This window comes from Pleurodeles waltl, chromosome 5, assembly GCF_031143425.1.
Source record: "Pleurodeles waltl isolate 20211129_DDA chromosome 5, aPleWal1.hap1.20221129, whole genome shotgun sequence".
In the NCBI taxonomy this organism is placed as follows: domain Eukaryota; kingdom Metazoa; phylum Chordata; class Amphibia; order Caudata; family Salamandridae; genus Pleurodeles; species Pleurodeles waltl.
The window spans coordinates 677,182,457-677,196,035 of NC_090444.1; the positions used below are offsets into that span (position 1 = coordinate 677,182,457).

The 13,579-nt window shown below is 48.3% G+C and overlaps 1 protein-coding gene across 1 annotated transcript in view; it reads right to left on the reverse strand.

Annotated features, from left to right (window-relative positions):
* The window catches only part of FRK (fyn related Src family tyrosine kinase), a 276,993-nt gene that overhangs the window by 58,970 nt on the left and 204,444 nt on the right, over positions 1 to 13,579 (reverse strand). Inside the window, exon 4 of the mRNA XM_069234549.1 lies at positions 1,620 to 1,788. Coding sequence (XP_069090650.1) covers positions 1,620 to 1,788 — 169 coding nt within the window. The remainder of the gene's footprint in view (positions 1 to 1,619; positions 1,789 to 13,579) is intronic.

Below are 13,579 nucleotides of genomic sequence, written 5' to 3' on the forward strand. Positions count from 1 at the left end.
TTTTCTGAAGCAGTAAATAGCCCCATCACCCTCTAACCCCCTGGTTTCACAAGACTTCGAATCAGGGCAATAGTTTTAATGATGGTTTAGACATTCGTGATAATGAGAATAACAATAGTGCACTTTATACTGGACACACAGCTTTGGGCTAATTCCAGGCTCTATAAGCCCCACATGACTTAAAACGTAAATGTTTACATGGCGTCGAATGGAAGTGAGGAAGTCGATGAGCACTAGCTATTCATGTGTTTTTTTACTTCAATTTCTAATAAATAAAACGCAAATTAAAAACGGTAATGTGGTGGTGTACAATAGATCAAACCATCATGGATACTTGTAAGCCCATATCAGAGATGCACAAACAAAAGCCTATGGAGCATACAAATACAATGACAAGAAAACGGAATAAAAAGGGAAAACAATCAGCAATCAAATAACTAAAATACATGACATTGTACTAAATAAACTATAATACAGAAATCTAGGGAAGGTTTACCTTTTTCCAGAAAGCTACTCGTGGAGATTAAGGGGGTCATTACGAGATTGGTGCTAACGGTCAACAGAAGACCGCCAGTGCGCAGAACCCCCTGCCGGCCACATAATAAACATCCAGCTGGGCCGGCAGGTGGCAACAGTGTTTCTGCCAGCAGGCCTAGCTGGATGCTGGGCCTGAACATTGACGCCGGCTCCTAATTGAGCCGGCGGCTATGTAGCAGTGCAGCAGCACCCGTCACGCATTTCACTGCCCGTAAATCAGGCAGTGAAATGCACAGCGGGGCTGTGCATGGGAGCCCTTGCACTGCCCATGCCAAGTGCATGGCCAGTGCAGGGGCCCCCAAGTCCCTAATTTCCACCAGCCTTTCCCTGGCGGAAAGGCTGATGGAATCCGACTCATTATCCGGCGGGCAGCTCTGCTTGCAGCGCTGCCCAGTCAGATCAGAAACACTGTCACCGCCAGGCTGCCTGGTGGCGGAAGCCTGGCGGTGGCGGCGTTTCAAAATTGTTGATTCAGCCACATTCATTATATGGCGGTCTGGACCGCCATGCCGTTGGCGGCAATTACCGCCATCGCCGGCATGGCGGTCCAGACCACCATGTACATAATTACGGCCTAAAGGTGACTGTCAACTGACAGGTTTTTTTTAAAGGCAATGGGACTTCGGAAAGATTTTGAGGAGAACTTTTAACTTGCCCAACGTTTAGGATCATTCACTTCAGAATATTCAGGTGAAGGGAGATATATGTCGATCTCTCAGTTGTATCATAATCATGCTGGTTGATTAAAGACAAGCAATCATAAGTAGAAGACATAGAAGAACATCCAGAATTGAAAGGGAAGCCACTTTAGTTGGATAAGAATAGTTATAACTCACTATTTTATGTGAGCCAGTGATTACAGGTGGTTACCACCAACACTCATTTTTGGGGGACTGGGGCTTATTTTCCATCATTCTGGTTTGACCCTGAGCAAAACAGAGAAAGTCAAACAATGGAGACAGAGGGAAGAAGAGAAAGATAGAAAAAGAGTGGCAGTAGGACAACTCCTGGTTAAAAAAAAATATGTAAGAGATAGATGAATAGTAAGTTCAGTTGAATGATGTACTGGGAAATTACTGTACCTGGTTTTAGGGTTTTGATAGCCACTGGTGTTGTGTTGTTCCACAGTCCTTCCCATACCTCTCCAAACTGGCCAGATCCTAGCTTCTTCAGCAATTTTAGAGAGTTGCGGTCAATCTCCCATTGATCAACATGTTCATACGACAAGTCTAATGGGACAGGGACTTCTGTCTTTTATAAAGAAGAAAACATATTTCAACCAGTGTTTTTGACCTTTAGTCGCCTGTCTGCTATTGAGAAGTAATATCAGTAAAATAACTTTAGGTATACATTCCACAAATTTATCTCATAAATCCACCAGTGAAGGAACATTTCTCTACTCTCAAAAGCAACAAGACTCAATCATCCAGTGTTAACTCAAAATAATGTACTCATGTCATTTTTAGCATCCCCTACAAGAATTCTCTACAATATATCCCGTTAGATGTAATATCTTGTAATTTTCTGCAGCCACTGAGCTGCTTCAGGCTTTCCCAATCCATCATTTTGCATATTTTGTTAATGGAAATGACTATCTTCATATCAATGGTGCGTTGATGGAGTTCATGAATCACACCTACATATATGAAACCTATGATGGGTTTTTGAGAACGAAAAATTGATGGGTCTTCTGACAATATAAAATTGTATAAGCATGTCGTTATGTGGCTAAGGTACATCGATTATCTCTACATTGTTTGGGATACTAGCCTCAATGACCATAAACAATATATTTTAGTCTTCAGTAAAAACATGCACAATTTAGGAACTACCTACACATACAGTTTAAAAATAATAGAAGTGTTAGATCTTGACCCATATGTGTCAAATAATGAACTAAAGTATAAAGCATAATTATTAAAGCTCTCACCCTGCAAGTATGAAATCAACTATTCCACATGGTGAATGCTCTGTGCATGTTTTCATTGCTATAACTAGAAAGGCTACGTATCAAATTGAGGTGGATAAGATGCACAACATTTAAGAGAGTTTATTCACAAGACATCTTGACTAAGGAAAACAATTTAAGGCTAGGAATTGCAGAAGAGAAGGTTTTTAAATACCTAAATGATAAAAGGTGCCAACTCGATCTTGCTTTATATTCATGAGTATACTAGTAACAGATAGAAAATGTTCCAAGAAAATCTTTGAGAGTGGTAAGCTTGGTAACTTTTATTATTAGCTCCCAAAGTTCACATGCACTAGTAAGTAGTATCATTCAAATTATGAAATGATACAGATTAGAACATTTGCACAGCATTAAGAACAATGATATAAACAATCCAGTGGTCATGTTTGTTCGTGACAAAACCTCATAGTGTCACTACATGTTTGACAGTTGTTGGTCTGTACAAAGAATTAAAATATGCATCTACAGGTGACAAGAAACTTTGCCTTAGATGGATGGAGTCTCGTATTTTTTCTCTCTCACCACAAAAGGCACCTGAAAGCCTTAACACTGAAGAAGGTTTGCATATGTATGTATGAGCACATATCTGCTATTCAGATAGGTAGATCATATTAGGTTTAGTAGATAGTATGTCTATATAACCTTGCTGATTAGTAATCTAGAATAGGTATGGATGAAATGTGCACAATGTTTTACTTGATAGCCTACTGATCTGGGTCTTTTTTTTACTGCTACAAATACTCTTTTTTTGTAGAACATCAAATGGCTGTTGCACTTCTACGATTAAGTTATTCTGTTAGTTTAAATCGACTTCAGGTTTTGAATTCAATCTGGTATTGGATGACAGCAGACCGCAATTAGGTCTGTCCCCCGGGGGCACTGGGAGGAATACAGCATGGTCTAGTGAACTCTGCTGTTTGGGCTACATCTGTTAAAGGATGTAGCGCAAGGGTTATATAAGGAGCCATTGTGAGGCTGCCACCCATCATTTGATGGTAGGTGCGTAAAGTGTCAGCCCCTAAAAACCTGAAATCAATTTTGTCACTTTGGTCAGCGTAGGGTTAAGCTAGTGCCATTTAGCCTAGCAGTAGAGAGATAGAGTACTCATGATGGAAGTGAAAGTTCAGCAGGCGATGAAATTCCTGCAGGAAGCTGGGTGCTTGGATGTTCCGGCACGAGGCGGCGCACCTGCCATGTCGGCGAAGTATGCAGCGAAAGGGGTTGCTGCCGCAGTGCTAGCATACTAAACACCGTGTGCGCGTGTCTCCAGTGAGTCAACAGCCCAGTTAGGCTTAAGGGGCTGCCAATGTTGTCGTGGAGCGGCTACCAGTCAATTGAGAGGTCAGGCGTGTGGGGAGAGCAACAATACAGGCAGTGGTTGGGACAGGAGGGTGTTAGGTCTAAGCAAGTGCAGGGTCAATAACACCAGAGCCAAATGTTGGGGAAAGTGCCTGGAGCAAGGGCACAGCTGAGTCAGAGTGGGAGGGAGTTCTATAACAAAGAACACGGGATTGTGCAGGGTGAGCTCGAGGTTTTCAATGAGGCCGGGGGCTGGTTAGACAGGGTCCCACCAGTTTTTCAAGCCAAATGTCAACAGGTGGTGCTGGGGTGCAAGGCAGACAACCAAACTGCGGGAGGTCCCATGGCAGGGCGTGCTCAAGACTTACCCAGCACACAGAATCCTATGGTGCAAAGGGTCTTGGCATTGGTCGCTGCCATGTTAGAATGGATTGAAGAGGATGACGAAGTGGAGGAAGTTAAACAAGTAGGAGGCCGCAGAAAGCGTATGCCAGAGACAAGGAAGGGGGACCCAGCAGGACTTCCTTTCCAGTTTCAGGAGGGCGTGGTGACTTACTTATGAGAGGCAGAGAGGGCCTGGGGTGTTAGGCACAGTTGTAAGGTATTCAGACTTCAGGGTGCTGCACACCAGACTTATATTTTACTATGCAGGAATCCACCAGGCGGCAAATGACAGACTCGGGAGAGCTTAGTGCGGGTCACGCACCCCTAGAAGAAGAGAAGGCATGGCACAGAGCGACCAGCCGGACAGCATTGTGGGACCTGCCCCACGGTGGCACATGAAGGCCCCGAGAGGCCTTGCCATGGGGAATCATTGACAGACATCAGGCTTCTTCAGAAGGGGGACATCATGGGTCATGGCGCACTGCTTCAAGAGACACTCTGATAGGGTTTGGTATGGCCCCTCGGCGACAAGTGCCACAGGGTGTGGCTAATGCATTTTACAGCACTTAAGGGTGAGAGTGGAAGTAGCAGTTGGAGTTGGATCAATCAATCAATCAATCAATCAATCAATCAATCACTGCATTTGTAAAGCGCGCTACATACCCGCGAGGGTCTCAAGGCGCTGGGGAGGGGGGGTGCTACTGGTCGAAGAGCCAGGTCTTGAGGAGTCTTCTGAAGGCCAGCAGGTCCTGGGTCTGTCGTAGGATGGTGGGGAGAGTGTTCCAGGTCTTGGCGGCGAGGTAGGAGAAGGATCTGCCGCCGGCTGTGGTTTTTTGGATGAGGGGGACTGCGGCGAGGGCGAAGTTGGCTGAGTGGAGGCTTCGGGTGGGGGTGTGGAAGCTGAGTCGGTTGTTGACGTAATTGGGGCCGGTGTTGTGCATTGCTTTGTGTGCGTGGATCAGGAGCTTGAAGGTGATCCTTTTGTTGACGGGGAGCCAGTGCAGGCCTCTCAGGTGGAGTGTGATGTGGCTGCGGCGGGGGACATCGAGGATGAGTCGGGCCGATGCGTTCTGGATGCGTTGGAGTCGTCTCAGGAGCTTGTTTGTAGTTCCTGAGTAGAGGGCGTTCCCGTAGTTGAGTCTGTTGGTGATGAGGGCCTGGGTAAGGGTTTTTCTCGTGTCGAGGGGGATCCATTTGAAGATCCTGCGGAGCATACGGAGGGTGTTGAAGCAGGACGCGGAGACGGCGTTGACTTGCCTGGTCACGGAGAAAGTGGAGTCGAGGATGACCCCCAGGTTGCGTGCGTGGTCAGTGGGTTCCGGGGCTGTGCCTAGTGATGTGGGCCACCAAGAGTCGTCCCAGGCTGATGGGGTGGGTCTGAGAATGAGGACCTCCGTCTTGTCTGAGTTCAGCTTCAGTCTGCTGTCCTTCATCCAGTCGGCTACGGCCTTCATTCCTCGGTGGAGGTTAGCTTTGGCGGTGTGGGGATCTTCGGTGAGGGATATGATCAGCTGGGTGTCGTCGGCGTAGGAGATGATGTTGAGGTTGTGTTGTCGTGCGACGTGGGCGAGGGGGGCCATGTAGATATTGAACAGTGTCGGGCTGAGGGAGGATCCCTGTGGAACGCCGCAGATGATCTTGGTGGATTTGGAGCGGAAGGGTGGGAGACGGACGCTCTGGGTTCTGCCGGAGAGGAAGGATGTGGTCCAGGCCAGGGCCTTCTCTTGGATACCGGCGTCATGGAGGCGTGCTGATAGGGTGCGGTGGCAGACCGTGTCAAAGGCTGCTGATAGGTCCAGGAGGATGAGGGCGGCTGTTTCTCCTTTGTCCATCAGGGTCCGGATGTCGTCAGTGGCAGCGATGAGGCGGTCTCAGTGCTGTGATTACTGCAAAAACCGGATTGGGAAGGGTCCAGGATGTTGTTAACTTCGAGGTAGCGGGTCAGCTGTTTGTTGACAATCTTCTCGGTCACTTTTGCCGGGAAAGGGAGCAGGGAGATGGGCCGGAAGTTCTTGAGGTCCTTGGGGTCCGCCTTGGGCTTCTTCAGAAGGGCGTTAATCTCGGCGTGCTTCCAGCTTTCTGGGACGGTTGCTGTCTCAAAGGAACAGTTGATTGTTTTCCGGAGGTGGGGTGCGATGGTTGCGCTGGCTTTGTTGAAGACGAGGTGAGGGCAGGGGTCCGATGGGGATCCGGAGTGGGTGGAGTTCATGGTTTTGATGGTGTCTTCGTCGCTGACGCTGGACCAGATGGTCAGGCGACTGGTGCAAGTGGTAGTCGCAGGGGTGGTGGACTCGGTGGTGGGTGCGGGGTTCGGAGTTGAAGCTGTTGTGGATGTCGGTGATCTTGCGGTGGAAGAAGGTGGCCAGGGAGTCGCACAGGTCTTGAGATGGCGGGATGTCGTTGGTGTTGGAGCTGGGGTTGGAGAGTTCTTTCACGATGCTGAAGAGCTCTTTGGTGTTGTGTGCGTTGTTGTCTAGGCGGTCCTTGAAGGCGGTCTTCTTGGTGGTCCTGATGAGTTGGTGGTGTCTGCGGGTGGAGCTCTTGAGGGCTGTGTGGTTGTCTGGTGTTCGGTCGTGGAGCCATTTCTTCTCCAGCTTCCGACAGGTGTGCTTGGAGATCCGGAGGTCCTCGTGAACCAGGCGGCTTTCTTGTTGGTGTGGTTGGTTGTAGAGGTCTTGAGAGGGGCGAGGGTGTTGGCGCAGTCGTTTATCCACTGTGTGAGGTCGGTGGGGTCGGTGGGTGGTCTCAGGGCGAGGGCGGTAGTCAGTTGGTCCTCGGTGACCTTGCCCCAGCAGTGGCGTGGTAGCTGTTGGGTGCGGTGGTGTGTGGTGGGTTTTCTGAAGGTGAAGTGGACGCATCTGTGGTCGGTCCAGTGTGGTTCGGTGGTGTGGTTGAAGGAGACGTGGGGGCTTGCGGAGAAGATGGGGTCGAGCGTGTGTCCAGCGGCGTGAGTAGGTGTCGTTACGGGCTGTTTGAGTCCGAGGTTGGTGAGGTTGTTGATCAGGGCGGTGGAGTTGGCATTGTTGTTGTTCTCGAGCTGGAAGTTCAGGTCCCCGAGGAGGATGTAGTCCGAGGAAGCGAGGGCGTGGGTGCTGATGAGGTCGGCGATGGTGTCACTGAACTGTGGGCGGGGTCCGGGAGGTCTGTTGATGAGAGTTCCTCTGAGGGTGGTGTTGGGGTCGGTGTGGATCTGGAAGTGCATGTGCTCGGCGGTGGTGAGGGTGTCATCGGTGTTCGTTGAGATTTTGATGGAGTCTTTGTGGATGATGGCGATTCCTCCTCCCACTCCGTTGGTGCGGTCTCTGCGGGAGATCTTGTAGCCCTGTGGGATGGCTATGGCGATGTCTGGTGCTGAGGTGGCGTTCAGCCAGGTCTCCATCAGGAAGGCGACGTCGGGGGCGGTGGAGTCTAGGAGGTCCCAGAGTTTGATGGCGTGCTTGCGAGCGGAGCGGGTGTTGAGGAGGATGCAGCGGAGGTGGTTGGGTTCTCTGGCTGGTGGTGTGGAGGGTTGGATGCTGGTGAATCTGCAGTTCCGGCAGGTGAAAGGCCCCTGGGTGCGTTTCGGGGTGGCCCGGTTGCAGGGGTGGTCTCGTCTGGTGTTGAGTGCGTGGAGGGTGCTTGCGTCGTAGTGCAGTCTGGCATTGCAGGGGTGCGGGTTCCAGGGGTTCTGGTGCTGGGTGCGGTCCAGGCGCAGACGGGCTTGCCTTAGGCATGCCTTCGGCGCGCCGCTTCGCGGCCTCCATATGAGGGCAGAGGGAGGGAGGAGCAGCTGGGAGGTGGGAGCGGGCGGCCAATGGGAGTGAAGGGGGCGGGGCAGCAGGGGCTCAGCAGTGGGGGAAAAACCCGGGGAAAACCCAGGGAAAAAACGGCGGGAGAGGGACAACAGAGCACAGGGGTACAGAAAGCAAAACACAGTGGCACAGAATGAAAAAACAAAGTGGCACAGAAGCCAAGCTCAGGGGTACAGAATAAAAAAGGGAGCGAGTAGTCAGGCGGCAAAAGCGGCAACGGAGGTTCAACCCACAGGGGGCTGTGTGGCAGATGGGGGGAGCGACCTGCCTGGTGACAGGGTCAAAGGTTGGATGATATCGAAGTGGGTGAGATTGTGGAGCCGGAGCGACAGAGTGCTTCGGATCCGGGTTGGTAGAATAATGACTTGGGGTGGGTTGGAGGGGGGGGTCAGGTTAACCAATTGTCCAGTAATCTTTTAAAGGCACCCTCCAAGGCCTCCACCAGGTCTGTTGACATCTCAGGGACGCAGGGGCAAATTCCACTGGCAAGGTGGCAGGCTTCGAAGTGGGCACCGACCACAACATCAGGTAAGAACGCAAGAATGCAAACACATGGAGGCCTGGTAATGGTGTCAACGGGGGTGGATGCAGGGCGCGGGTGAGAGCTGGGAGAAACAAGGTTAAGGCACGGTAAGTATGTCAAAGACACGGGTGGAGATGGACACAGGCAAGAGTACGCCTCCTCATGAGATAAAAAATACTGTGACAGAGCACAGCTTGACAGAGATAGAAAAGGGAAGGCTGAGGTATCAAGCACATCAACTGAAGGCGGTACAACAGAAGGCCCTGGGGAAAAGCATAAAGTGAAAGGAGGGGATGGGATGGGAAGGAGAGCAAGGGATTAAAGATGAAAATACTCCTCTACATCAGGTTAACCAAACCATTATGTGCACATTCGATGCTGCCCACTAATGGGAAAATTTGGAATGGGGAGTATGTGTAGATGTTTAAACTCCTCCTTTGGGAATTGAGGGCTAAGGACGGCTCAAAATTGGAGGAATATGAACTGGCAAAATGTTCATGTGTACCAATGACCATAGAGAATTGGACAGCAGCTTTTCTCATATATGCCAGTGTATATGGTGAACAACACAATGCCAAATTACTGATATGAATGGCCTTGGATCATGAGGTGAAGTGGGGGAAAATAGATTCAGACCTATGGCAGCGTACCATGGGCCCCTCCAAATTTGGGAACAGGTTTTTTATGGCTAGTGGTTTACCCATAGTTTATCGGCCCTTTCAGCCCCGTCGCACCCGAGATGGGGTGAGCAATACATAAGAAAAACAAAGTAATTCTCAAGGTGCATGCTGGGACTACGACAAGGGTTTGTTTATGAGGGAATGTTCCAAATGTTCCAGAAAACATGCACTGGTACACTGTTATGGGAACACGGGAAACACAAGAGGCCCACACAGGCAGTAACTCAGGTCACTGGCAGCAGTCCTCAGGAACAGGCTATCAGGGACAGCCAGTTACAGGAGGAGCTACAGGCAAGGTTGGGGGTGACAGACAAAAGGGGAAAAGCTAGTACTCCAGTTAAGTTGTACAGGATAACAATGTGGTTGCACTCTTACCCTTACAATGAAGACGCAGCAATAACTCAAGAGGGTTTTCGATGGGGATTCAGACAGGGGTACGAGGGACTTAGGGAGCAACGGTGGGCCGTAAACTTGAGATCTGGCAAAGCATACCCCATGGTAGTGAAGGAGACAAAGCTAAAGGAAATTAAAGCAGGAAGGATGGCCGGCCCCTTTGAGGATTGGCCAATCGAGAATCCGATTGTCTTTCCGAATGCGGTGGTACATAAAAAGGACAAAGGATAATTCAGACTGATACAACACTTGTCCTGGCCAAAAAGCCCGTTAATACATGATTTATTTGAAGAGGAAATGTCGTTAATCAGGAGGTGTAGCAATGTCCTTGGTGGCGCAGGAAGGATTTGGAGCATTTATGGTAAAATGTGACATTAAATTGGCATTTCGATTACTACCGGTGCATCCGGATGAGTTCCAACACCTTGATATTCAACTTGAAGGGCTCTGGTATGTGGACAAGGTGCTGCCATTGGGGTTCTCATTATCATGTGCATTGTTTGAGAAATTCAGCTCTTTTCTGCAGTGGCTTTTTACATGGTGTATAGGACATGACAAGGGTACACACTAATTTTATGATTCTTTCTTTGTATCGGTCTCCAGTTCCATGGAGCTCCAGCATTTGCTGATAGGTTTTCAGGAGCTCATGGAGGACGTTGGGGTCCCTTTGGTGCTGAAAACACCGATGGGACCACTGATGAAGATGTCCTTTTTGGGGACTGAGCTGGACTCGGAAGAGATGGTGGCTCATCTTCTGCATGACAAGAAAATAGGAATGCAGGTGTTGCTGGGCACAATGCTGGCCAAACCCAAAGTCATGATCTCTGAGATTCAAGTGCTATTGGGTCACTTAAACTTTGCCTGTAGAGTGATCAAAACAGGGAGGACTTTTGTAGGAGATTAGGATTTGTGTTATCAGGACAGTGTCTGCCACATCGTCATGTACGCTTGTCTGCAGGCTTGGGGAGGATTTAAGAATGTGGCATTTCTTTTTGAATTCCTTTAATAGAATTCCAATCATGGCACAAAAGGAGGTGGACTGGGGCTTGCAGATTCATTCTGATGCTTCAGGAGGCACAGGTTTTGGTTTATACTGGCAGGGACACTGGTGTGCCGAAAAGTGGCCAGACTTTTCGAAGAGAGGTGGTCGCAGCATTGCATTCCTTGAATTGTTTCCAGTGGGTGGTAGGGGAGATTTCTGTGGGGCAATTTGTTGCAGCACAGGAAAGTGGTTTTCAGAGTGGACAATATGGCAGGAGTACAAGTGGTATATAGACAATCTACGAGGGATGAGTCTGCCCATAAGGCATATTATCAGGCACAGGATGAATTTGTGGGATTGGGAAGTGCTGTCATTCCAGGCAGTGGGAAAGAGTGGAGGACATAGTACAATTCATATTGTGGCTTACAGAGAAAGGTCTGTCTAGAACAACAATTGCAGAGAAGTAGACAGATATTGCATTCAAGGGCAAGCTGCTTTGGGGTCATGCGCCATCAGTAGTGAAGTGGGGAAGAGGATGCTGGAAGGTTGGGCCAAGGACCAAGGGAGCTCAGGGTGCAAAAGGAAACCACTTACATGGCAGTTGTAGTGCAGGGTGGTGACTAGCTTGCCAGATGTTTGTTACTCACCCAGCAAAAGCCTCTTGTTTTCCACACTACTGACATGGATGTTCTTCAGGGCATTTAGTGTCAGAGCTTTTGGGGGGTAGGTGTACCAACTGACTGTTGTGAGAAGGCGTTACTTTCAGACCAGAAAGTGTAGAAATCTGATTATGTTGCTCCAAAGCAGACCAGAGAGGTAAAGGTGTGACGGCCAGGTTGCCAGCACTTGGTATGGAGACAGTATGCCCAGTGGCATGGGGGAAAAGCTTCAGGCTCTTATGCCAGTTACATGAGGGAGGGTTTTCATTCATGCTAATGGAGTGCGGGTCACAGCTTTCCAGCTATTAATGGTGCTAAGAAAAGCGCTTGCGGCCTGGGTTTGCTGCCCACAGATTATGGCACCCATGCTTTTCGTGTAGGGGCAGCGACAGAAGCGGGTAGGCACAGTTGGTCTAGGGAGCAAATTATGGTTTTGAGTAGATGGTTGTCTGATATTTTTTTCAGAGATATGTTAGGCAGGATGTTGGTAATGTGTTAATTTTTCCTATACCTGTTATTTACACCATTTTCTTTTCATAGGTTCGGTTTCGGACCAGTTGGCTGCAGGATAGGTGGTGTGGATCGTGGATCATTCTTTTATCAAATGGGTGGACTCAGAAGCTGGGGAAGGTGCTGGGGGACATAACCTTGGCTTTGATGCCTCTTCTTTATCAGTAACATGGCAAAGGGGGCATGTGGTGGAATGAACTACTGCCCACTCTTTACCAGTTAATGCGACACAATTTGCCCGACATTTTGATCATTCATCTTGGGGAAAATTATTTAGTGATTCAAAAAGGATTAAAGTTGATCAAAGCAATGAAAAATAATTTAAGGAAATTAAGGAGATATGGTCTGGTTGCTTTGTGGTCTGGACTGAGTTTATTCCTACAAAGTGTTGGTGAGGAGCTTGCAGACCAGCTGTTATAAAGTCAGGAGGAAAGTGAATAGAGAAATGGGACATTTTTGCTAGAATGGGGGACTAGGCAGAGTGCAGCACTCAGAGTTATGATATGGGCAGTTGAGTTTATTAGGAACTATGGAGTTCATCTTTCGAAGTATGGTACAGAATTATACCTGATGCAGGTGAAAGAGTTTTTATGCAAAACACTAAGAATGTAGAAAAGGAAACATAGTGTAGATGGCAAGGGGGGTGTCAGAAAAAGTCAGAGGCTTTCTTTTGCTGGTGGCGATTGGCCCACAATTTTGCAGAGCTTTAATTAAGTTTATGGTTGTTGACATAGGCAAAACAGGATGTATGGGAAGGTGTGAGGAAGCCCACACCAGAAAGTGACAGGAAGTCAGAGGTTATGTCAAATAAAGTTTAAATTCTTTATATATTAATAGATTGACTGTTAAGCGGGAGTTTTAAGTCATGCAATTACAGATTGCAGTAAATCATGACGTAGAGTTTTGATGGTTATACATGTTGCGGAAGAGACTTAGGGGTGGGGTGTAAGAAGTGTAGGTGATTGAGTGTACAGTTAGGTTGTAGTTCTGTAAGGCAATGTGCCTAGGATGACTCAGTCGTTTGAGATGTACCCCATTTCACCCAATCAGGTTTTGGAGAACAGCAGATATCAGGGAAATCTGTCCCCCGGGGGCATTGGCAGACAACTGTGTGGTCTAGTGAACTGTGCTGTTTTGGCTACATCTGTTAAAGGCTGTAGCCCAAGGGTTATACATGTAGCCATTTAGGGGCTGTCACCCAACATTTTGTGGTAAGTGCACATGGTGGCAGCCCCTGGTAGCCTGAAGTCAATTTTCCTGCCCTCCCTCCCCATTATCAGGCAGCCTTGGGTGGCATTTTGTGAATTTCGTGAAATTTGGTTGAAGGCTTCCTGGCTGAGACAGGTGCGCTGGGGTTCCAGACATTGTATCAGTTGTCGCTTTGAGACAGGTTTGAGGGTACCGGTTGGCCCACAGGTTTACAGAGCTTTAATTAAGTTTATGGTTGTTGACAGGCAAAACAGGATGGAAGGGAAGGTGTGAACAAGCCCACATTGGAAAGTGACAGGAAGTCAGAGGTTATGTCACATGAAGTTTAATTTTATTAGATGTTAATAGATTTACTGTTAAGTAGGAGGGGAAGTTTTAAGTCATGCAATTACAGAGAAGTAGATCATGACGTAGAGAGCTGATGGTTATATATGTTAGGGTGGGGGTAAGAAGTGTAGGTGATTGAATATATAGAGAGGTTGTAGTTTTGTAATGTGATGTGAACCTGTTTCAATAACTGGCATTTTTCACACACACAAAGAATTCAGTGGTTTATGATGCAACTCATTTCACCCAATCATAGGTGAGCGAATGCTTCACAAAAGTAATTATCATGTATAAATGAAAAATGAATGAAAATGAA